Genomic DNA, 25,265 nt, shown 5'->3' with positions numbered 1-25,265 from the left:
ACTCATCCTAAACAGGGGATAGATATGGACTCATCCTAAACAGGGGATAGATATGGACTCATCCTAAACAGGGGATAGATATGGACTCATCCTAAACAGGGGATAGATATGGACTCATCCTAAACAGGGGATAGATATGGACTCATACTAAACAGGGGATAGATATGGACTCATACTAAACAGGGGATAGATATGGACTCATACTAAACAGGGGATAGATATGGACTCATACTAAACAGGGGATAGATATGGACTCATCCTAAACAGGGGATAGATATGGACTCATCCTAAACAGGGGATAGATATGGACTCATCCTAAACAGGGGATAGATATGGACTCATCCTAAACAGGGGATAGATATGGACTCATCCTAAACAGGGGATAGATATGGACTCATCCTAAACAGGGGATAGATATGGACTCATCCTAAACAGGGGATAGATATGGACTCATCCTAAACAGGGGATAGATATGGACTCATACTAAACAGGGGATAGATATGGACTCATCCTAAACAGGGGATAGATATGGACTCATCCTAAACAGGGGATAGATATGGACTCATCCTAAACAGGGGATAGATATGGACTCATCCTAAACAGGGGATAGATATGGACTCATACTAAACAGGGGATAGATATGGACTCATACTAAACAGGGGATAGATATGGACTCATCCTAAACAGGGGATAGATATGGACTCATCCTAAACAGGGGATAGATATGGACTCATACTAAACAGGGGATAGATATGGACTCATACTAAACAGGGGATAGATATGGACTCATACTAAACAGGGGATAGATATGGACTCATACTAAACAGGGGTTAGTTATGGACTCATACTAAACAGGGGATAGATATGGACTCATACTAAACAGGGGATAGATATGGACTCATACTAAACAGGGGATAGATATGGACTCATCCTAAACAGGGGATAGATATGGACTCATCCTAAACAGGGGATAGATATGGACTCATACTAAACAGGGGATAGATATGGACTCATCCTAAACAGGGGATAGATATGGACTCATCCTAAACAGGGGATAGATATGGACTCATACTAAACAGGGGATAGATATGGACTCATACTAAACAGGGGATAGATATGGACTCATACTAAACAGGGGATAGATCTGGACTCATACTAAACAGGGGATAGATCTGGACTCATCCTAAACAGGGGATAGATCTGGACTCATCCTAAACAGGGGATAGATCTGGACTCATCCTAAACAGGGGATAGATATGGACTCATACTAAACAGGGGATAGATATGGACTCATACTAAACAGGGGATAGATATGGACTCATACTAAACAGGGGATAGATATGGACTCATCCTAAACAGGGGATAGATATGGACTCATCCTAAACAGGGAGATTAGATATTGGACTCATCCTAAACAGGGGATAGATATGGACTCATCCTAAACAGGGGATAGATATGGACTCATCCTAAACAGGGGATAGATATGGACTCATACTAAACAGGGGATAGATATGGACTCATACTAAACAGGGGATAGATATGGACTCATCCTAAACAGGGGATAGATATGGACTCATACTAAACAGGGGATAGATATGGACTCATCCTAAACAGGGGATAGATATGGACTCATCCTAAACAGGGGATAGATATGGACTCATCCTAAACAGGGGATAGATATGGACTCATCCTAAACAGGGGATAGCTATGGACTCATACTAAACAGACCTTTCACTTAACAGAGTAACACAACATCTCCTTACATAGGTCTGGAATTAAAGCATGACTGAAGCATAGAAACTGAACGTGTGCGTGTGTGTGCGCGTGTGTGTGATTGTGGGTGAAGCTTGTACCGTACACCCCTGTGCTGTATGACCCAGTCATCTGTCAGGATCCCATGTTGGTCTCGTACTAAGAATATAAACAGTCCAGTCTGTTCACTAACTAGTTATGAAGAGGAACTGTGTTCAGTGTTAAAACTATTCCATGATCAAAACACTCCCAGCTTCTAGAATTCACTTGTTGTTCCCCAGAGTTCTGATGGTTCTGTGTGAGTCCACAGTGTTCTATATTAATGATTGTCAGACCACATCAGCTTCTAGAATTCACTCGTTGTTCCCCAGAGTTCTGATGGTTCTGTGTGAGTCCACAGTGTTCTATATTAATGATTGTCAGACCACATCAGCTTCTAGAATTCACTTGTTGTTCCCCAGAGTTCTGATGGTTCTGTGTGAGTCCACAGTGTTCTATATTAATGATTGTCAGACCACATCAGCTTCTAGAATTCACTCGTTGTTCCCCAGAGTTCTGATGGTTCTGTGTGAGTCCACAGTGTTCTATATTAATGATTGTCAGACCACATCAGCTTCTAGAATTCACTCGTTGTTCCCCAGAGTTCTGATGGTTCTGTGTGAGTCCACAGTGTTCTATATTAATGATTGTCAGACCACATCAGCTTCTAGAATTCACTCGTTGTTCCCCAGAGTTCTGATGGTTCTGTGTGAGTCCACAGTGTTCTATATTAATGATTGTCAGACCACATCAGCTTCTAGAATTCACTTGTTGTTCCCCAGAGTTCTGATGGTTCTGTGTGAGTCCACAGTGTTCTATATTAATGATTGTCAGACCACATCAGCTTCTAGAATTCACTTGTTGTTTCCCAGAGTTCTGATGGTTCTGTGTGAGTCCACAGTGTTCTATATTAATAAATGGAATGTTGGTCTGGCATAGCCTGGTGATGTGCAGGGAGGGGTTAGCTCCATTGTAAAAGCTGTTTTCGCCTCTCAGCCACATCCTGCTGCCACAGTTTAGTTTATAGACAGTTATACACAGCCTGCGGTTTGTCTCGAAGGGCTCCCTATTTCCTATGGGCCCTGGTCAAAAGTAGTGCACTACTGTATGTAGGGAATAGGGTGCCATGCATCCTGTGTCTTCGAGCTACCAGGTCTTACCACCAATCATCCTGGGGCTGAGCTACCAGGTCTTACCACCACCAAGCATCCTGGGGCTGAGCTACCAGGTCTTACCACCAAAGCATCCTGGGGCTGAGCTACCAGCTCTTACCACTAAGCATCCTGGGGCTGAGCTACCAGGTCTTACCACCACCAAGCATCCTGGGGCTGAGCTACCAGGTCTTACCACCACTAAGCATCCTGGGGCTGAGCTACCAGGTCTTACCACCACCAAGCATCCTGGGGCTGAGCTACCAGGTCTTACCACCACCAAGCATCCTGGGGCTGAGCTACCAGGTCTTACCACCACCAAGCATCCTGGGGCTGAGCTACCAGGTCTTACCACCACCAAGCATCCTGGGGCTGAGCTACCAGGTCTTACCACCACCAAGCATCCTGGGGCTGAGCTACCAGGTCTTACCACCAAGCATCCTGGGGCTGAGCTACCAGGTCTTACCACCACTAAGCATCCTGGGGCTGAGCTACCAGGTCTTACCACCACTAAGCATCCTGGGGCTGAGCTACCAGGTCTTACCACCACCAAGCATCCTGGGGCTGAGCTACCAGGTCTTACCACCACCAAGCATCCTGGGGCTGAGCTACCAGGTCTTACCACCAAGCATCCTGGGGCTGAGCTACCAGGTCTTACCACCACCAAGCATCCTGGGGCCGAGCCGGATATCTGCAGGCATATTTGTCCACATACTTTAGATGTTTGTCAAGCAGAAACATCTCACTTGTCCTTCCAGCCCCACCGCTCCCTGAGGAATGTATGTGACATTGTAACTCTGTACAGCATTGGCTGGTTGGTTGAGGCTCCTATTAATAGAGAGAGACCACGATGATACTGTTACCTTTACACACACACACACACGGACACACACACACACGGACACACACACACGGACACACGGACACACACGGACACACACGGACACACACGGACACACTGTCCAGTCCTAAAGCAGCAGGAGATGGCTGCTGTTGTGTGTTTATTCTATGTCTGCCAGCCAGCCTGTCTCTGTCTGCCAGCCTGTCTCTGTCTTTTGCTGTCTGTCTGCCAGCCTGTCTCTGTCTTTTGCTGTCTGTCTGCCAGCCTGTCTGGAGAACTGTAAGACTCTAGTCAACCATTGTTGTTACAGGTCCTCCTGGAATATACATACCTCACTGCCAAGAAGAGCATCAGCCTCCGTCTCAATTTAACCTCTGAGTTACAGCAGTAGCACTCTCTGTGTATTCCTGTTCCTGTTTGGTTAGGAATAGACTGGACAGCTCCAGTCATCCTGCCACTGCAATTACACAGAGCGTTCAAAGACCTCAGACAGACAGACGATGCTTCCCAAATGGGACACTAGTTCCTATATGCTGCACTAATGGGCCCTGGTCAAAAGTAGTGCACTATATAGGGAATAAGGTGCCATTTAGGACACAACCAGAGGGACCAGAGAGACAAGGAGAAACAGTGTTCTCTTCGTACTCCATAACTTCATGGCCCTTAGCCACGGGACCACCAGTACTTCATGGCCCTTAGCCACGGGACCACCAGTACTTCATGGCCCTTAGTTACGGGACCACCAGTACTCCATGGCCCTTAGTTATGGGACCACCAGTACTCCATGGCCCTTAGTTACGGGACCACCAGTACTTCATGGCCCTTAGCCACGGGACCACCAGTACTCCATGGCCGTTAGTTACGGGCCCACCAGTACTCTATACCTTCATGGCCCTTAGCCACGGGACCACCAGTACTTCATGGCCCTTAGTTACGGGACCACCAGTACTTCATGGCCCTTAGCCACAGGACCACCAGTACTTCATGGCCCTTAGTTACGGGACCACCAGTACTCCATGGCCCTTAGTTACGGGACCACCAGTACTTCATGGCCCTTAGTTACGGGACCACCAGTACTTCATGGCCCTTAGCCACGGGACCACCAGTACTTCATGGCCCTTAGCCTTACGGGACCACCAGTACTTCATGGCCCTTAGTTACGGGACCACCAGTACTTCATGGCCCTATAGTTACGGGACCACCAGTACTTCATGGCCCTTAGTTACGGGACCACCAGTACTTCATGGCCCTTAGTTATGGGACCACCAGTACTTCATGGCCCTTAGTTACGGGACCACCAGTACTTCATGGCCCTTAGCCACAGGACCACCAGTACTTCATGGCCCTTAGTTACGGGACCACCAATACTTCATGGCCCTTAGCCACGGGACCACCAGTACTTCATTGCCCTTAGTTATGGCCCACCAGTACTCCATAACTTCATGGCCCTTAGTTACGGGACCACCAGTACTTCATGGCCCTTAGTTACGGGACCACCAGTACTTCATGGCTCTTAGTTACGGGACCACCAGTACTCCATGGCCCTTAGTTACGGGACCACCAGTACTTCATGGCCCTTAGCCACGGGACCACCAGTACTTCATGGCCCTTAGTTACGGGACCACCAGTACTTCATGGCCCTTAGTTACGGGACCACCAGTACTTCATGGCCCTTAGTTACGGGACCACCAGTACTTCATGGCCCTTAGTTACGGGACCACCAGTACTTCATGGCCCTTAGTTACGGGACCACCAGTACTCCATAACTTCATGGCCCTTAGTTACGGGACCACCACGGGCCCTGGTCAAAAGTAGTTCACTATATAGGGAATAGGATGTGTGTAGTCTATGTGTACTTACTACAGAGAGAAGCATTGTCCTGGTCTCATTCCAGCTCCACAGCCAGTATAGTTTCTCTAAGGGTTATATTGACCACACAGAGAGAGAGAGGACTGATTCCCTTAACGCTGCCCTTCTTAACCCAAACCACTCACAGTCAACACAACTAGTTGGTATTAAAAATACAAGATTTCCTGAATTGGCCTAAACAGCAGATGTTTGTGTCTGATGTATGGACACTAGGCAGGGTAGTGGTTAGAGTGGAGGGGCGGCAGGGTAGCCTAGTGGTTAGAGTGGAGGGGCGGCAGGGTAGCCTAGTGGTTAGAGTGGAGGGGCGGCAGGGTAGCCTAGTGGTTAGAGTGGAGGGACGGCAGGTAGCCTAGTGGTTAGAGTGGAGGGACGGCAGAGTAGCCTAGTGGTTAGAGTGGAGGGGCGGCAGGGTAGCCTAGTGGTTAGAGTGGAGGGACGGCAGGTAGCCTAGTGGTTAGAGTGGAGGGACGGCAGGTAGCCTAGTGGTTAGAGTGGAGGGGCGGCAGGGTAGCCTAGTGGTTAGAGTGTAGAGGCGGGATGTAGCCTAGTGGTTAGAGTGGAGGGACGGCAGGTAGCCTAGTGGTTAGAGTGGAGGGACGGCAGGTAGCCTAGTGGTTAGAGTGGAGGGACGGCAGGTAGCCTAGTGGTTAGAGTGGAGGGACGGCAGGTAGCCTAGTGGTTAGAGTGGAGGGACGGCAGGTAGCCTAGTGGTTAGAGTGGAGGGACGGCAGGTAGCCTAGTGGTTAGAGTGGAGGGACGGCAGGTAGCCTAGTGGTTAGAGTGGAGGGACGGCAGGTAGCCTAGTGGTTAGAGTGGAGGGGCGGCAGGTAGCCTAGTGGTTAGAGTGGAGGGGCGGCAGGTAGCCTAGTGGTTAGAGCGGAGGGGCGGCAGGTAGCCTAGTGGTTAGAGCGGAGGGGCGGCAGGTAGCCTAGTGGTTAGAGCGGAGGGGCGGCAGGTAGCCTAGTGGTTAGAGCGGAGGGGCGGCAGGTAGCCTAGTGGTTAGAGCGGAGGGGCGGCAGCTAGCCTAGTGGTTAGAGCGGAGGGGCGGCAGGGTAGGCTAGTGGTTAGAGTGGAGGGTGGCAGGGTAGCCTAGTGGTTAGAGTGGAGGGGTGGCAGGGTAGCCTAGTGGTTAGAGTGGAGGGGCGGCAGGGTAGCCTAGTGGTTAGAGTGGAGGGGCGGCAGGGTAGCCTAGTGGTTAGAGTGGAGGGGCGGCAGGGTAGCCTAGTGGTTAGAGTGGAGGAACAGCAGGGTAGTGGTTAGAGTGGAGGGGTGGTAGGTAGCCTAGTGGTTAGAGTGGAGGGACGGCAGGTAGCCTAGTGGTTAGAGGGGGGAGGCAGGTAGCCTAGTGGTTAGAGTGGAGGGGCGGCAGGGTAGTGGTTAGAGTGGAGGGGCGGCAGGTAGCCTAGTGGTTAGAGTGGAGGGGCGGCAGGGTAGTGGTTAGAGTGGAGGGGCGGCAGGTAGCCCTAGTGGTTAGAGCGTTGGACTAGTAACCGAAAGGTTGCTAGATCGAATCCCCCGAGCTGACAAGGTAAAAATCTGTCGTTCTGCCCCTGAACAAGGCAGTTAACCCACTGTTCCCCAGTAGACCGTCATTATAAATAACAATTTGTTCTTAACAGACTTGCCTAGTTAAATAAAGTTTTTAAAAAATGTACTCCCCTTTTTAACAACTACTCTGTAGATAGTGTCCAGAGACAAGACAGGGAGACAGGACCACAGACAGGAAAGGAACTGTGTAGAGGCAGCTGTGATATCCTGTCAGATGATGAGAGACAGGAGAGACAGGAGAGGTTGACCATCAACTCCTTGAGTTATGATCTTTTAATCCCTTCCATCCGTTCTCTGAATTCTCCCTTTCCTCTCCTCCCCCTGGTCCTTCTCTCCCTCCACCCCTCTTCCTGACACTCCCTGACATTCTCTCCCACCTAATTATCTTGTCTGCTCTCTCTCCCTGCCTGCCTCTCTCTCTACTCCCCCTTCTCCATCTCCCCCTCTCTCCCTGCCTGCCTCTCTCTCTACTCCCCCTTCTCCATCTCCCTCTCTCCCTGCCTGCCTCTCTCTTTACTCCCCCTTCTCCATCTCCCTCTCTCCCTGCCTGCCTCTCTACTCCCCCTTCTCCATCTCCCTCTCTCCCTGCCTGCCTCTCTCTTTACTCCCCCCTCTCCATCTCTCCCTCCATCTCTCTCTTCCTGTCCAGTTGGAGGCTAGAGGAGGTCCTGTCGTTGAGGTGGGGCTGAGAACTCAGAGTCCAGAGCCCAGGGAGAGTACTCTTCATCGGAGGGACAGAGAGCAGCAGAGGAGGCTGCTGGTTGACACCCACACGGCAGCCATGGACGTGCGCTGCAGGCTGGAGCTCAGTGAGAAGGGCTGGGTCCGAGAGAAGTCTGAACTGCTGGAGAGATTCAACTCTGAGAGGAAGGAGTGGGAGAGCCAGCTGGGAGACATGCAGAGGAAGATACAGGAGGTGAGAGGAAGGTAGTGGGAGAGCCAGCTGGGAGACATGCAGAGGAAGATACAGGAGGTGAGAGGAAGGTAGTGGGAGAGCCAGCTGGGAGACATGCAGAGGAAGATACAGGAGGTGAGAGGAAGGTAGTGGGAGAGCCAGCTGGGAGACATGCAGAGGAAGATACAGGAGGTGAGAGGAAGGTAGTGGGAGAGCCAGCTGGGAGACATGCAGAGGAAGATACAGGAGGTGAGAGGAAGGTAGTGGGAGAGCCAGCTGGGAGACATGCAGAGGAAGATACAGGAGGTGAGAGGAAGGTAGTGGGAGAGCCAGCTGGGAGACATGCAGAGGAAGATACAGGAGGTGAGAGGAAGGTAGTGGGAGAGCCAGCTGGGAGACATGCAGAGGAAGATACAGGAGGTGAGAGGAAGGTAGTGGGAGAGCCAGCTGGGAGACATGCAGAGGAAGATACAGGAGGTGAGAGGAAGGTAGTGGGAGAGCCAGCTGGGAGACATGCAGAGGAAGATACAGGAGGTGAGAGGAAGGTAGTGGGAGAGCCAGCTGGGAGACATGCAGAGGAAGATACAGGAGGTGAGAGGAAGGTAGTGGGAGAGCCAGCTGGGAGACATGCAGAGGAAGATACAGGAGGTGAGAGGAAGGTAGTGGGAGAGCCAGCTGGGAGACATGCAGAGGAAGATACAGGAGGTGAGAGGAAGGTAGTGGGAGAGCCAGCTGGGAGACATGCAGAGGAAGATACAGGAGGTGAGAGGAAGGTAGTGGGAGAGCCAGCTGGGAGACATGCAGAGGAAGATACAGGAGGTGAGAGGAAGGTAGTGGGAGAGCCAGCTGGGAGACATGCAGAGGAAGATACAGGAGGTGAGAGGAAGGTAGTGGGAGAGCCAGCTGGGAGACATGCAGAGGAAGATACAGGAGGTGAGAGGAAGGTAGTGGGAGAGCCAGCTGGGAGACATGCAGAGGAAGATACAGGAGGTGAGAGGAAGGTAGTGGGAGAGCCAGCTGGGAGACATGCAGAGGAAGATACAGGAGGTGAGAGGAAGGTAGTGGGAGAGCCAGCTGGGAGACATGCAGAGGAAGATACAGGAGGTGAGAGGAAGGTAGTGGGAGAGCCAGCTGGGAGACATGCAGAGGAAGATACAGGAGGTGAGAGGAAGGTAGTGGGAGAGCCAGCTGGGAGACATGCAGAGGAAGATACAGGAGGTGAGAGGAAGGTAGTGGGAGAGCCAGCTGGGAGACATGCAGAGGAAGATACAGGAGGTGAGAGGAAGGTAGTGGGAGAGCCAGCTGGGAGACATGCAGAGGAAGATACAGGAGGTGAGAGGAAGGTAGTGGGAGAGCCAGCTGGGAGACATGCAGAGGAAGATACAGGAGGTGAGAGGAAGGTAGTGGGAGAGCCAGCTGGGAGACATGCAGAGGAAGATACAGGAGGTGAGAGGAAGGTAGTGGGAGAGCCAGCTGGGAGACATGCAGAGGAAGATACAGGAGGTGAGAGGAAGGTAGTGGGAGAGCCAGCTGGGAGACATGCAGAGGAAGATACAGGAGGTGAGAGGAAGGTAGTGGGAGAGCCAGCTGGGAGACATGCAGAGGAAGATACAGGAGGTGAGAGGAAGGTAGTGGGAGAGCCAGCTGGGAGACATGCAGAGGAAGATACAGGAGGTGAGAGGAAGGTAGTGGGAGAGCCAGCTGGGAGACATGCAGAGGAAGATACAGGAGGTGAGAGGAAGGTAGTGGGAGAGCCAGCTGGGAGACATGCAGAGGAAGATACAGGAGGTGAGAGGAAGGTAGTGGGAGAGCCAGCTGGGAGACATGCAGAGGAAGATACAGGAGGTGAGAGGAAGGTAGTGGGAGAGCCAGCTGGGAGACATGCAGAGGAAGATACAGGAGGTGAGAGGAAGGTAGTGGGAGAGCCAGCTGGGAGACATGCAGAGGAAGATACAGGAGGTGAGAGGAAGGTAGTGGGAGAGCCAGCTGGGAGACATGCAGAGGAAGATACAGGAGGTGAGAGGAAGGTAGTGGGAGAGCCAGCTGGGAGACATGCAGAGGAAGATACAGGAGGTGAGAGGAAGGTAGTGGGAGAGCCAGCTGGGAGACATGCAGAGGAAGATACAGGAGGTGAGAGGAAGGTAGTGGGAGAGCCAGCTGGGAGACATGCAGAGGAAGATACAGGAGGTGAGAGGAAGGTAGTGGGAGAGCCAGCTGGGAGACATGCAGAGGAAGATACAGGAGGTGAGAGGAAGGTAGTGGGAGAGCCAGCTGGGAGACATGCAGAGGAAGATACAGGAGGTGAGAGGAAGGTAGTGGGAGAGCCAGCTGGGAGACATGCAGAGGAAGATACAGGAGGTGAGAGGAAGGTAGTGGGAGAGCCAGCTGGGAGACATGCAGAGGAAGATACAGGAGGTGAGAGGAAGGTAGTGGGAGAGCCAGCTGGGAGACATGCAGAGGAAGATACAGGAGGTGAGAGGAAGGTAGTGGGAGAGCCAGCTGGGAGACATGCAGAGGAAGATACAGGAGGTGAGAGGAAGGTAGTGGGAGAGCCAGCTGGGAGACATGCAGAGGAAGATACAGGAGGTGAGAGGAAGGTAGTGGGAGAGCCAGCTGGGAGACATGCAGAGGAAGATACAGGAGGTGAGAGGAAGGTAGTGGGAGAGCCAGCTGGGAGACATGCAGAGGAAGATACAGGAGGTGAGAGGAAGGTAGTGGGAGAGCCAGCTGGGAGACATGCAGAGGAAGATACAGGAGGTGAGAGGAAGGTAGTGGGAGAGCCAGCTGGGAGACATGCAGAGGAAGATACAGGAGGTGAGAGGAAGGTAGTGGGAGAGCCAGCTGGGAGACATGCAGAGGAAGATACAGGAGGTGAGAGGAAGGTAGTGGGAGAGCCAGCTGGGAGACATGCAGAGGAAGATACAGGAGGTGAGAGGAAGGTAGTGGGAGAGCCAGCTGGGAGACATGCAGAGGAAGATACAGGAGGTGAGAGGAAGGTAGTGGGAGAGCCAGCTGGGAGACATGCAGAGGAAGATACAGGAGGTGAGAGGAAGGTAGTGGGAGAGCCAGCTGGGAGACATGCAGAGGAAGATACAGGAGGTGAGATGGGTGAGATGGGTGAGAGGAGGTGAGATGGGTGAGAGGAGAGGGGGTGAGAGGAGGTGAGATGGGTGAGAGGAGAGGGGGTGAGAGGAGGTGAGAGGAGGGGAGAGATTTATCTCTGAGAGGAAGGAGTGGGAGAGCCAGCTGGGAGACATGCAGAGGAGGTGAGAGGAGGTGAGAGGAGGTGAGAGGAGGAGGGGAGGGGAGAGGAGGTGAGAGGAGGGGAGAGGAGGTGAGAGGAGGTGAGAGGAGGGGAGAGGAGGTGAGAGGAGGTGAGCCATGACACTGGAGAGTTTGTTTGTTTTGTTTTTCCAGCATTTTACAGTTTTTTGTTACAACAAATCCCCTGACACTGGACCTGTAGACTAGTATGTGAAGTGTTTGGCTGTAGCCTGATCCCAGATCTGTTTGTCATGACATTGCCCATAGCAGCTGGAAAGACAGGACAGATCTGGGACCAGGTTGGCTGAGCTGTAAAGCAGAATGTGGTGATGTTTTGTAGCCTGATCCCAGATCTGTTTGTCATGACATTGCCCATAGCAGCTGGAAAGACAGGACAGATCTGGGACCAGGTTGGCTGAGCTGTAAAGCAGAATGTGGTGATGTTTTGTAGCCTGATCCCAGATCTGTTTGTCATGACATTGCCCATAGCAGCTGGAAAGACAGGACAGATCTGGGACCAGGTTGGCTGAGCTGTAAAGCAGAATGTGGTGATGTTTTGTGGTTGAAGAGTGGTGCTAACAGCAACTATTGGAAACATAGTGAAAGAGTCATTGACATGTGACCAGTCCTATTGAAACAATCCTAACAAAGTAGCCATTCATATAGTCATGTTCTGCAGAGTAATGGGACAAAGTCCTTGGAGCTCACTGGTCCTGCTATATCTCTATAGTCTAAGGTACTGTCCTCCTGTTCTGCTTTGGCAGACCAACTAATACTGATCCCAGTACAGCTACAGTAAGGTTAGGGGCTATGCTTTGGGAAACATAAGACCAACTAATACTGATCCCAGTACAGCTGCAGTAAGGTTAGGGGCTATGCTTTGGCAGACCAACTAATACTGATCCCAGTACAGCTACAGTAAGGTTAGGGGCTATGCTTTGGGAAACATGGGACCAACTAATACTGATCCCAGTACAGCTGCAGTAAGGTTAGTGGCTATGCTTTGGGAGACCAACTAATTCTGATCCCAGTACAGCTGCAGTAAGGTTAGGGGCTATGCTTTGGCAGACCAACTAATACTGATCCCAGTACAGCTACAGTAAGGTTAGGGGCTATGCTTTGGGAAACATAAGACCAACTAATACTGATCCCAGTACAGCTGCAGTAAGGTTAGGGGCTATGCTTTGAGAAACACAAGACCAACTAATACTGATCCCAGTACAGCTGCAGTAAGGTTAGGGGCTATGCTTTGAGAAACACAAGACCAACTAATACTGATCCCAGTACAGCTGCAGTAAGGTTAGGGGCTATGCTTTGGGAGACCAACTAATACTGATCCCAGTACAGTTGCAGTAAGGTTAGGGGCTATGCTTTAGGAAACATAAGACCAACTAATACTGATCCCAGTACAGCTGCAGTAAGGTTAGGGGCTATGCTTTAGGAAACATAAGACCAACTAATACTGATCCCAGTACAGTTGCAGTAAGGTTAGGGGCTATGCTTTGGCAGACCAACTAATACTGATCCCAGTACAGCTGCAGTAAGGTTAGGGGCTATGCTTTAGGAAACATAAGACCAACTAATACTGATCCCAGTACAGCTGCAGTAAGGTTAGGGGCTATGCTTTGAGAAACACAAGACCAACTAATACTGATCCCAGTACAGCTACAGTAAGGTTAGGGGCTATGCTTTGAGAAACATAAGACCAACTAATACTGATCCCAGTACAGTTGCAGTAAGGTTAGGGGCTATGCTTTAGGAAACATTGAGGTAGTCACCTCATACAAGTACTTGTGAGTATGGCTAGACGGTACACTGTCCTTCTCTCAACACATATCCAAGCTGCAGGCTAAAGTTAAATCTAGACTTGGTTTCCTCTATCGTAAATCGCTCCTCTTTCACGCCAGGTGCCAAACTAACCCTGATTCAGATGACCATCCTACCCGTGCTAGATTACAGAGACATCATTTATAGATCGGTAGGTAAGGATGCTCTCGAGCGGCTAGATGTTCTTTAAATCAAATCAAATATATTTGTCACACATACACATGGTTAGCAGATGTTAATGCGAGTGTAGCGAAATGCTTGTGCTTCTAGTTCCAACAGTGCAGTAAATATCTAACAAGTAATCTAACAATTTCACAACAACTACCTAATACACACAAATCTAAAGGGGTGAATGAGAATATGTACATAGGTGAGAGGAGAGGTGGGAGTGGGAGGAGAGGTGGGAGGGAGGGAGGGAGGGAGGGAGGGAGAGAGGTGAGAGGAGAGTGGGAGAGGGAGAGAGGTGGGAGTAGAGGGAGAGAGAGGGGGAGGGAGAGAGGTGGGAGGAGAGCGAGAGGATCAGGTGATGACGAGAGGATGGAAGGAGAGAGGAGAGGTGGAGAAAGGGAAGGAGATGAGAGGTGGAGAAAGGGAAGGAGATGAGGAGGCAGTGGGTAGCTAGTGAATGGAGAACATCAGGGGACATCCAATACAGAAGGCTCTAAATCTGACACACTCAGGCTAGGAGAGGCTAGGAGAGGCTAGGAGAAGCTAGGAGAGGCTAGGAGAGGCTAGGAGAGGAGAGGCTAGGAGAGGAGAGGCTAGGAGAGGAGAGGCTAGGAGAGGAGAGGCTAGGAGAGGAGAGGCTAGGAGAGGCTAGGAGAGGCTAGGCGAGGAGAGGAGAGGAGAGGCTAGGAGAGGCTAGGAGAGGAGAGGCTAGGAGAGGAGAGGCGAGGCTAGGAGAGGAGAGGCTAGGAGAGGCGAGGAGAGGCGAGGAGAGGCGAGGAGAGGCGAGGAGAGGCTAGGAGAGGCGAGGCAGGGAGAGGCGAGACTAGGAGAGGAGAGGCTAGGCGAGGAGAGGCGAGGAGAGGCGAGGAGAGGCTAGGAGAGGATAGGAGAGGCTAGGCGATTAGCTTCCTAATGAGACGAGAAATACAAAAGGAACAATCTGCTTTGAACCAACATGTGGCTCTCATTTGGCCTCCTGAGAACAAACATTTATAAGGAAAAAAGAAACGCAGAGGAAAAATAGAGAGGCAGAGAGACATGTTTACCAAAGCATAGTCCTCACCTCACTACAGAGAGACATGTTTACCAAAGCATAGTCCTCACCTCACTACAGAGAGACATGTTTACCAAAGCATAGTCCTGACCTCACTACAGAGAGACATGTTTACCAAAGCATAGTCCTGACCTCACTACAGAGAGACATGTTTACCAAAGCATAGTCCTGACCTCACTACAGAGAGACATGTTTACCAAAGCATAGTCCTGACCTCACTACAGAGAGACATGTTTACCAAAGCATAGTCCTGACCTCACTACAGAGAGACATGTTTACCAAAGCATAGTCCTGACCTCACTACAGAGAGACATGTTTACCAAAGCATAGTCCTGACCTCACTACAGAGAGACATGTTTACCAAAGCATAGTCCTGACCTCACTACAGAGAGACATGTTTACCAAAGCATAGTCCTGACCTCACTACAGAGAGACATGTTTACCAAAGCATAGTCCTGACCTCACTACAGAGAGACATGTTTACCAAAGCATAGTCCTGACCTCACTACAGAGAGACATGTTTACCAAAGCATAGTCCTGACCTCACTACAGAGAGACATGTTTACCAAAGCATAGTCCTGACCTCACTACAGAGAGACATGTTTACCAAAGCATAGTCCTGACCTCACTACAGAGAGACATGTTTACCAAAGCATAGTCCTGACCTCACTACAGAGAGACATGTTTACCAAAGCATAGTCCTGACCTCACTACAGAGAGACATGTTTACCAAAGCATAGTCCTGACCTCACTACAGAGAGACATGTTTACCAAAGCATAGTCCTGACCTCACTACAGAGAGACATGTTTCCCAAAGCATAGTCCTGACCTCACTACAGAGAGACATGTTTCCCAAAGCATAGTCCTGACCTCACTACAGAGAGACATGTTTACCAAAGCATAGTCCTGACCTCACTACAGAGAGACATGTTTACCAAAGCATAGTCCTGACCTCACTACAGAGAGACATGTTTACCAAAGCATAGTCCTGACCTCACTACAGAGAGACATGTTTACCAAAGCATAGTCCTGACCTCACTACAGAGAGACATGTTTACCAAAGCATAGTCCTGACCTCACTACAGAGAGACATGTTTACCAAAGCATAGTCCTGACCTCACTACAGAGAGACATGTTTACCAAAGCATAGTCCTGACCTCACTACAGAGAGACATGTTTACCAAAGCATAGTCCTGACCTCACTACAGAGAGACATGTTTACCAAAGCATAGTCCTGACCTCACTACAGAGAGACATGTTTACCAAAGCATAGTCCTGACCTCACTACAGAGAGACATGTTTACCAAAGCATAGTCCTGACCTCACTACAGAGAGACATGTTTACCAAAGCATAGTCCTGACCTCACTACAGAGAGACATGTTTACCAAAGCATAGTCCTGACCTCACTACAGAGAGACATGTTTACCAAAGCATAGTCCTGACCTCACTACAGAGAGACATGTTTACCAAAGCATAGTCCTCACCTCACTACAGAGAGACATGTTTACCAAAGCATAGTCCTGACCTCACTACAGAGAGACATGTTTACCAAAGCATAGTCCTGACCTCACTACAGAGAGACATGTTTACCAAAGCATAGTCCTCACCTCACTACAGAGAGACATGTTTACCAAAGCATAGTCCTGACCTCACTACAGAGAGACATGTTTACCAAAGCATAGTCCTCACCTCACTACAGAGAGACATGTTTACCAAAGCATAGTCCTGACCTCACTACAGAGAGACATGTTTACCAAAGCATAGTCCTGACCTCACTACAGAGAGACATGTTTACCAAAGCATAGTCCTGACCTCACTACAGAGAGACATGTTTACCAAAGCATAGTCCTGACCTCACTACAGAGAGACATGTTTACCAAAGCATAGTCCTGACCTCACTACAGAGAGACATGTTTACCAAAGCATAGTCCTGACCTCACTACAGAGAGACATGTTTACCAAAGCATAGTCCTGACCTCACTACAGAGAGACATGTTTACCAAAGCATAGTCCTGACCTCACTACAGAGAGACATGTTTACCAAAGCGTAGTCCTGACCTCACTACAGAGAGACATGTTTACCAAAGCGTAGTCCTGACCTCACTACAGAGAGACATGTTTACCAAAGCGTAGTCCTGACCTCACTACAGAGAGACATGTTTACCAAAGCGTAGTCCTGACCTCACTACAGAGAGACATGTTTACCAAAGCGTAGTCCTGACCTCACTACAGAGAGACATGTTTACCAAAGCGTAGTCCTGACCTCACTACAGAGAGACATGTTTACCAAAGCATAGTCCTGACCTCACTACAGAGAGACATGTTTACCAAAGCATGGTCCTCACCTCACTACAGAGAGACATGTTTACCAAAGCATGGTCCTGACCTCACTACAGAGAGACATGTTTACCAAAGCATAGTCCTGACCTCACTACAGAGAGACATGTTTACCAAAGCATAGTCCTGACCTCACTACAGAGAGACATGTTTACCAAAGCGTAGTCCTGACCTCACTACAGAGAGACATGTTTACCAAAGCATAGTCCTGACCTCACTACAGAGAGACATGTTTACCAAAGCGTAGTCCTGACCTCACTACAGAGAGACATGTTTACCAAAGCGTAGTCCTGACCTCACTACAGAGAGACATGTTTACCAAAGCGTAGTCCTCACCTCACTACAGAGAGACATGTTTACCAAAGCGTAGTCCTGACCTCACTACAGAGAGACATGTTTACCAAAGCATTGTCCTGACCTCACTACAGAGAGACATGTTTCCCAAAGCATTGTCCTGACCTCACTACAGAGAGACATGTTTCCCAAAGCATAGTCCTGACCTCACTACAGAGAGACATGTTTCCCAAAGCATAGTCCTGACCTCACTACAGAGAGACATGTTTACCAAAGCATAGTCCTGACCTCACTACAGAGAGACATGTTTACCAAAGCATAGTCCTGACCTCACTACAGAGAGACATGTTTACCAAAGCATAGTCCTGACCTCACTACAGAGAGACATGTTTACCAAAGCATAGTCCTGACCTCACTACAGAGAGACATGTTTACCAAAGCATAGTCCTGACCTCACTACAGAGAGACATGTTTACCAAAGCATAGTCCTGACCTCACTACAGAGAGACATGTTTACCAAAGCATAGTCCTGACCTCACTACAGAGAGACATGTTTACCAAAGCATAGTCCTGACCTCACTACAGAGAGACATGTTTACCAAAGCATAGTCCTGACCTCACTACAGAGAGACATGTTTACCAAAGCATAGTCCTGACCTCACTACAGAGAGACATGTTTACCAAAGCATAGTCCTGACCTCACTACAGAGAGACATGTTTACCAAAGCATAGTCCTGACCTCACTACAGAGAGACATGTTTACCAAAGCATAGTCCTGACCTCACTACAGAGAGACATGTTTACCAAAGCATAGTCCTGACCTCACTACAGAGAGACATGTTTACCAAAGCATAGTCCTGACCTCACTACAGAGAGACATGTTTACCAAAGCATAGTCCTGACCTCACTACAGAGAGACATGTTTACCAAAGCATAGTCCTGACCTCACTACAGAGAGACATGTTTACCAAAGCATAGTCCTGACCTCACTACAGAGAGACATGTTTACCAAAGCATAGTCCTGACCTCACTACAGAGAGACATGTTTACCAAAGCATAGTCCTGACCTCACTACAGAGAGACATGTTTACCAAAGCATAGTCCTGACCTCACTACAGAGAGACATGTTTACCAAAGCATAGTCCTGACCTCACTACAGAGAGACATGTTTACCAAAGCATAGTCCTGACCTCACTACAGAGAGACATGTTTACCAAAGCATAGTCCTGACCTCACTACAGAGAGACATGTTTACCAAAGCATAGTCCTGACCTCACTACAGAGAGACATGTTTACCAAAGCATAGTCCTGACCTCACTACAGAGAGACATGTTTACCAAAGCATAGTCCTGACCTCACTACAGAGAGACATGTTTACCAAAGCATAGTCCTGACCTCACTACAGAGAGACATGTTTACCAAAGCATAGTCCTGACCTCACTACAGAGAGACATGTTTACCAAAGCATAGTCCTGACCTCACTACAGAGAGACATGTTTACCAAAGCATAGTCCTGACCTCACTACAGAGAGACATGTTTCCCAAAGCATAGTCCTGACCTCACTACAGAGAGACATGTTTACCAAAGCATAGTCCTGACCTCACTACAGAGAGACATGTTTACCAAAGCATAGTCCTGACCTCACTACAGAGAGACATGTTTACCAAAGCATAGTCCTCACCTCACTACAGAGAGACATGTTTACCAAAGCATAGTCCTGACCTCACTACAGAGAGACATGTTTACCAAAGCATAGTCCTGACCTCACTACAGAGAGACATGTTTACCAAAGCATAGTCCTGACCTCACTACAGAGAGACATGTTTACCAAAGCATAGTCCTGACCTCACTACAGAGAGACATGTTTACCAAAGCATAGTCCTGACCTCACTACAGAGAGACATGTTTACCAAAGCATAGTCCTGACCTCACTACAGAGAGACATGTTTACCAAAGCATAGTCCTGACCTCACTACAGAGAGACATGTTTACCAAAGCATAGTCCTGACCTCACTACAGAGAGACATGTTTACCAAAGCATAGTCCTGACCTCACTACAGAGAGACATGTTTACCAAAGCATAGTCCTGACCTCACTACAGAGAGACATGTTTACCAAAGCATAGTCCTGACCTCACTACAGAGAGACATGTTTACCAAAGCATAGTCCTGACCTCACTACAGAGAGACATGTTTACCAAAGCATAGTCCTGACCTCACTACAGAGAGACATGTTTACCAAAGCATAGTCCTGACCTCACTACAGAGAGACATGTTTACCAAAGCATAGTCCTGACCTCACTACAGAGAGACATGTTTACCAAAGCATAGTCCTGACCTCACTACAGAGAGACATGTTTACCAAAGCATAGTCCTGACCTCACTACAGAGAGACATGTTTACCAAAGCATAGTCCTGACCTCACTACAGAGAGACATGTTTACCAAAGCATAGTCCTGACCTCACTACAGAGAGACATGTTTACCAAAGCATAGTCCTGACCTCACTACAGAGAGACATGTTTACCAAAGCATAGTCCTGACCTCACTACAGAGAGACATGTTTACCAAAGCATAGTCCTGACCTCACTACAGAGAGACATGTTTACCAAAGCATAGTCCTGACCTCACTACAGAGAGACATGTTTACCAAAGCATAGTCCTGACCTCACTACAGAGAGACATGTTTACCAAAGCATAGTCCTGACCTCACTACAGAGAGACATGTTTACCAAAGCATAGTCCTGACCTCACTACAGAGAGACATGTTTACCAAAGCATAGTCCTGACCTCACTACAGAGAGACATGTTTACCAAAGCATAGTCCTGACCTCACTACAGAGAGACATGTTTACCAAAGCATAGTCCTGACCTCACTACAGAGAGACATGTTTACCAAAGCATAGTCCTGACCTCACTACAGAGAGACATGTTTACCAAAGCATAGTCCTGACCTCACTACAGAGAGACATGTTTACCAAAGCATAGTCCTGACCTCACTACAGAGAGACATGTTTACCAAAGCATAGTCCTGACCTCACTACAGAGAGACATGTTTACCAAAGCATAGTCCTGACCTCACTACAGAGAGACATGTTTACCAAAGCATAGTCCTGACCTCACTACAGAGAGACATGTTTACCAAAGCATAGTCCTGACCTCACTACAGAGAGACATGTTTACCAAAGCATAGTCCTGACCTCACTACAGAGAGACATGTTTACCAAAGCATAGTCCTGACCTCACTACAGAGAGACATGTTTACCAAAGCATAGTCCTGACCTCACTACAGAGAGACATGTTTACCAAAGCATAGTCCTGACCTCACTACAGAGAGACATGTTTACCAAAGCATAGTCCTGACCTCACTACAGAGAGACATGTTTACCAAAGCATAGTCCTGACCTCACTACAGAGAGACATGTTTACCAAAGCATAGTCCTGACCTCACTACAGAGAGACATGTTTACCAAAGCATAGTCCTGACCTCACTACAGAGAGACATGTTTACCAAAGCATAGTCCTGACCTCACTACAGAGAGACATGTTTACCAAAGCATAGTCCTGACCTCACTACAGAGAGACATGTTTACCAAAGCATAGTCCTGACCTCACTACAGAGAGACATGTTTACCAAAGCATAGTCCTGACCTCACTACAGAGAGACATGTTTACCAAAGCATAGTCCTGACCTCACTACAGAGAGACATGTTTACCAAAGCATAGTCCTGACCTCACTACAGAGAGACATGTTTACCAAAGCATAGTCCTGACCTCACTACAGAGAGACATGTTTACCAAAGCATAGTCCTGACCTCACTACAGAGAGACATGTTTACCAAAGCATAGTCCTGACCTCACTACAGAGAGACATGTTTACCAAAGCATAGTCCTGACCTCACTACAGAGAGACATGTTTACCAAAGCATAGTCCTGACCTCACTACAGAGAGACATGTTTACCAAAGCATAGTCCTGACCTCACTACAGAGAGACATGTTTACCAAAGCATAGTCCTGACCTCACTACAGAGAGACATGTTTACCAAAGCATAGTCCTGACCTCACTACAGAGAGACATGTTTACCAAAGCATAGTCCTGACCTCACTACAGAGAGACATGTTTACCAAAGCATAGTCCTGACCTCACTACAGAGAGACATGTTTACCAAAGCATAGTCCTGACCTCACTACAGAGAGACATGTTTACCAAAGCATAGTCCTGACCTCACTACAGAGAGACATGTTTACCAAAGCATAGTCCTGACCTCACTACAGAGAGACATGTTTACCAAAGCATAGTCCTGACCTCACTACAGAGAGACATGTTTACCAAAGCATAGTCCTGACCTCACTACAGAGAGACATGTTTACCAAAGCATAGTCCTGACCTCACTACAGAGAGACATGTTTACCAAAGCATAGTCCTGACCTCACTACAGAGAGACATGTTTACCAAAGCATAGTCCTGACCTCACTACAGAGAGACATGTTTACCAAAGCATAGTCCTGACCTCACTACAGAGAGACATGTTTACCAAAGCATAGTCCTGACCTCACTACAGAGAGACATGTTTACCAAAGCATAGTCCTGACCTCACTACAGAGAGACATGTTTACCAAAGCATAGTCCTGACCTCACTACAGAGAGACATGTTTACCAAAGCATAGTCCTGACCTCACTACAGAGAGACATGTTTACCAAAGCATAGTCCTGACCTCACTACAGAGAGACATGTTTACCAAAGCATAGTCCTGACCTCACTACAGAGAGACATGTTTACCAAAGCATAGTCCTGACCTCACTACAGAGAGACATGTTTACCAAAGCATAGTCCTGACCTCACTACAGAGAGACATGTTTACCAAAGCATAGTCCTGACCTCACTACAGAGAGACATGTTTACCAAAGCATAGTCCTGACCTCACTACAGAGAGACATGTTTACCAAAGCATAGTCCTGACCTCACTACAGAGAGACATGTTTACCAAAGCATAGTCCTGACCTCACTACAGAGAGACATGTTTACCAAAGCATAGTCCTGACCTCACTACAGAGAGACATGTTTACCAAAGCATAGTCCTGACCTCACTACAGAGAGACATGTTTACCAAAGCATAGTCCTGACCTCACTACAGAGAGACATGTTTACCAAAGCATAGTCCTGACCTCACTACAGAGAGACATGTTTACCAAAGCATAGTCCTGACCTCACTACAGAGAGACATGTTTACCAAAGCATAGTCCTGACCTCACTACAGAGAGACATGTTTACCAAAGCATAGTCCTGACCTCACTACAGAGAGACATGTTTACCAAAGCATAGTCCTGACCTCACTACAGAGAGACATGTTTACCAAAGCATAGTCCTGACCTCACTACAGAGAGACATGTTTACCAAAGCATAGTCCTGACCTCACTACAGAGAGACATGTTTACCAAAGCATAGTCCTGACCTCACTACAGAGAGACATGTTTACCAAAGCATAGTCCTGACCTCACTACAGAGAGACATGTTTACCAAAGCATAGTCCTGACCTCACTACAGAGAGACATGTTTACCAAAGCATAGTCCTGACCTCACTACAGAGAGACATGTTTACCAAAGCATAGTCCTGACCTCACTACAGAGAGACATGTTTACCAAAGCATAGTCCTGACCTCACTACAGAGAGACATGTTTACCAAAGCATAGTCCTGACCTCACTACAGAGAGACATGTTTACCAAAGCATAGTCCTGACCTCACTACAGAGAGACATGTTTACCAAAGCATAGTCCTGACCTCACTACAGAGAGACATGTTTACCAAAGCATAGTCCTGACCTCACTACAGAGAGACATGTTTACCAAAGCATAGTCCTGACCTCACTACAGAGAGACATGTTTACCAAAGCATAGTCCTGACCTCACTACAGAGAGACATGTTTACCAAAGCATAGTCCTGACCTCACTACAGAGAGACATGTTTACCAAAGCATAGTCCTGACCTCACTACAGAGAGACATGTTTACCAAAGCATAGTCCTGACCTCACTACAGAGAGACATGTTTACCAAAGCATAGTCCTGACCTCACTACAGAGAGACATGTTTACCAAAGCATAGTCCTGACCTCACTACAGAGAGACATGTTTACCAAAGCATAGTCCTGACCTCACTACAGAGAGACATGTTTACCAAAGCATAGTCCTGACCTCACTACAGAGAGACATGTTTACCAAAGCATAGTCCTGACCTCACTACAGAGAGACATGTTTACCAAAGCATAGTCCTGACCTCACTACAGAGAGACATGTTTACCAAAGCATAGTCCTGACCTCACTACAGAGAGACATGTTTACCAAAGCATAGTCCTGACCTCACTACAGAGAGACATGTTTACCAAAGCATAGTCCTGACCTCACTACAGAGAGACATGTTTACCAAAGCATAGTCCTGACCTCACTACAGAGAGACATGTTTACCAAAGCATAGTCCTGACCTCACTACAGAGAGACATGTTTACCAAAGCATAGTCCTGACCTCACTACAGAGAGACATGTTTACCAAAGCATAGTCCTGACCTCACTACAGAGAGACATGTTTACCAAAGCATAGTCCTGACCTCACTACAGAGAGACATGTTTACCAAAGCATAGTCCTGACCTCACTACAGAGAGACATGTTTACCAAAGCATAGTCCTGACCTCACTACAGAGAGACATGTTTACCAAAGCATAGTCCTGACCTCACTACAGAGAGACATGTTTACCAAAGCATAGTCCTGACCTCACTACAGAGAGACATGTTTACCAAAGCATAGTCCTGACCTCACTACAGAGAGACATGTTTACCAAAGCATAGTCCTGACCTCACTACAGAGAGACATGTTTACCAAAGCATAGTCCTGACCTCACTACAGAGAGACATGTTTACCAAAGCATAGTCCTGACCTCACTACAGAGAGACATGTTTACCAAAGCATAGTCCTGACCTCACTACAGAGAGACATGTTTACCAAAGCATAGTCCTGACCTCACTACAGAGAGACATGTTTACCAAAGCATAGTCCTGACCTCACTACAGAGAGACATGTTTACCAAAGCATAGTCCTGACCTCACTACAGAGAGACATGTTTACCAAAGCATAGTCCTGACCTCACTACAGAGAGACATGTTTACCAAAGCATAGTCCTGACCTCACTACAGAGAGACATGTTTACCAAAGCATAGTCCTGACCTCACTACAGAGAGACATGTTTACCAAAGCATAGTCCTGACCTCACTACAGAGAGACATGTTTACCAAAGCATAGTCCTGACCTCACTACAGAGAGACATGTTTACCAAAGCATAGTCCTGACCTCACTACAGAGAGACATGTTTACCAAAGCATAGTCCTGACCTCACTACAGAGAGACATGTTTACCAAAGCATAGTCCTGACCTCACTACAGAGAGACATGTTTACCAAAGCATAGTCCTGACCTCACTACAGAGAGACATGTTTACCAAAGCATAGTCCTGACCTCACTACAGAGAGACATGTTTACCAAAGCATAGTCCTGACCTCACTACAGAGAGACATGTTTACCAAAGCATAGTCCTGACCTCACTACAGAGAGACATGTTTACCAAAGCATAGTCCTGACCTCACTACAGAGAGACATGTTTACCAAAGCATAGTCCTGACCTCACTACAGAGAGACATGTTTACCAAAGCATAGTCCTGACCTCACTACAGAGAGACATGTTTACCAAAGCATAGTCCTGACCTCACTACAGAGAGACATGTTTACCAAAGCATAGTCCTGACCTCACTACAGAGAGACATGTTTACCAAAGCATAGTCCTGACCTCACTACAGAGAGACATGTTTACCAAAGCATAGTCCTGACCTCACTACAGAGAGACATGTTTACCAAAGCATAGTCCTGACCTCACTACAGAGAGACATGTTTACCAAAGCATAGTCCTGACCTCACTACAGAGAGACATGTTTACCAAAGCATAGTCCTGACCTCACTACAGAGAGACATGTTTACCAAAGCATAGTCCTGACCTCACTACAGAGAGACATGTTTACCAAAGCATAGTCCTGACCTCACTACAGAGAGACATGTTTACCAAAGCATAGTCCTGACCTCACTACAGAGAGACATGTTTACCAAAGCATAGTCCTGACCTCACTACAGAGAGACATGTTTACCAAAGCATAGTCCTGACCTCACTACAGAGAGACATGTTTAC

At 48.1% G+C, this 25,265-nt stretch overlaps 1 protein-coding gene across 3 annotated transcripts in view; it reads left to right on the top strand.

Annotated features, from left to right (window-relative positions):
• mtcl3a (MTCL family member 3a) overlaps window positions 1–25,265 on the top strand; it is a 57,756-nt gene that overhangs the window by 4,971 nt on the left and 27,520 nt on the right. For all 3 annotated transcript variants that reach the window (XM_082958896.1, XM_082958897.1, XM_082958895.1), the window contains exon 3: window positions 7,850–8,116. In XM_082958896.1, the coding sequence (XP_082815022.1) occupies window positions 7,982–8,116 (135 nt within the window). In that variant the 5' untranslated portion in view covers window positions 7,850–7,981. The remainder of the gene's footprint in view (window positions 1–7,849; window positions 8,117–25,265) is intronic.

This window comes from Salmo salar, chromosome 02 (genome assembly GCF_965601325.2).
Source record: "Salmo salar chromosome 02, fSalSal1, whole genome shotgun sequence".
Taxonomy (NCBI): domain Eukaryota; kingdom Metazoa; phylum Chordata; class Actinopteri; order Salmoniformes; family Salmonidae; genus Salmo; species Salmo salar.
Note: the sequence above shows the minus strand (reverse complement) of the source record. Positions and strands in the feature narration are given on the sequence as shown.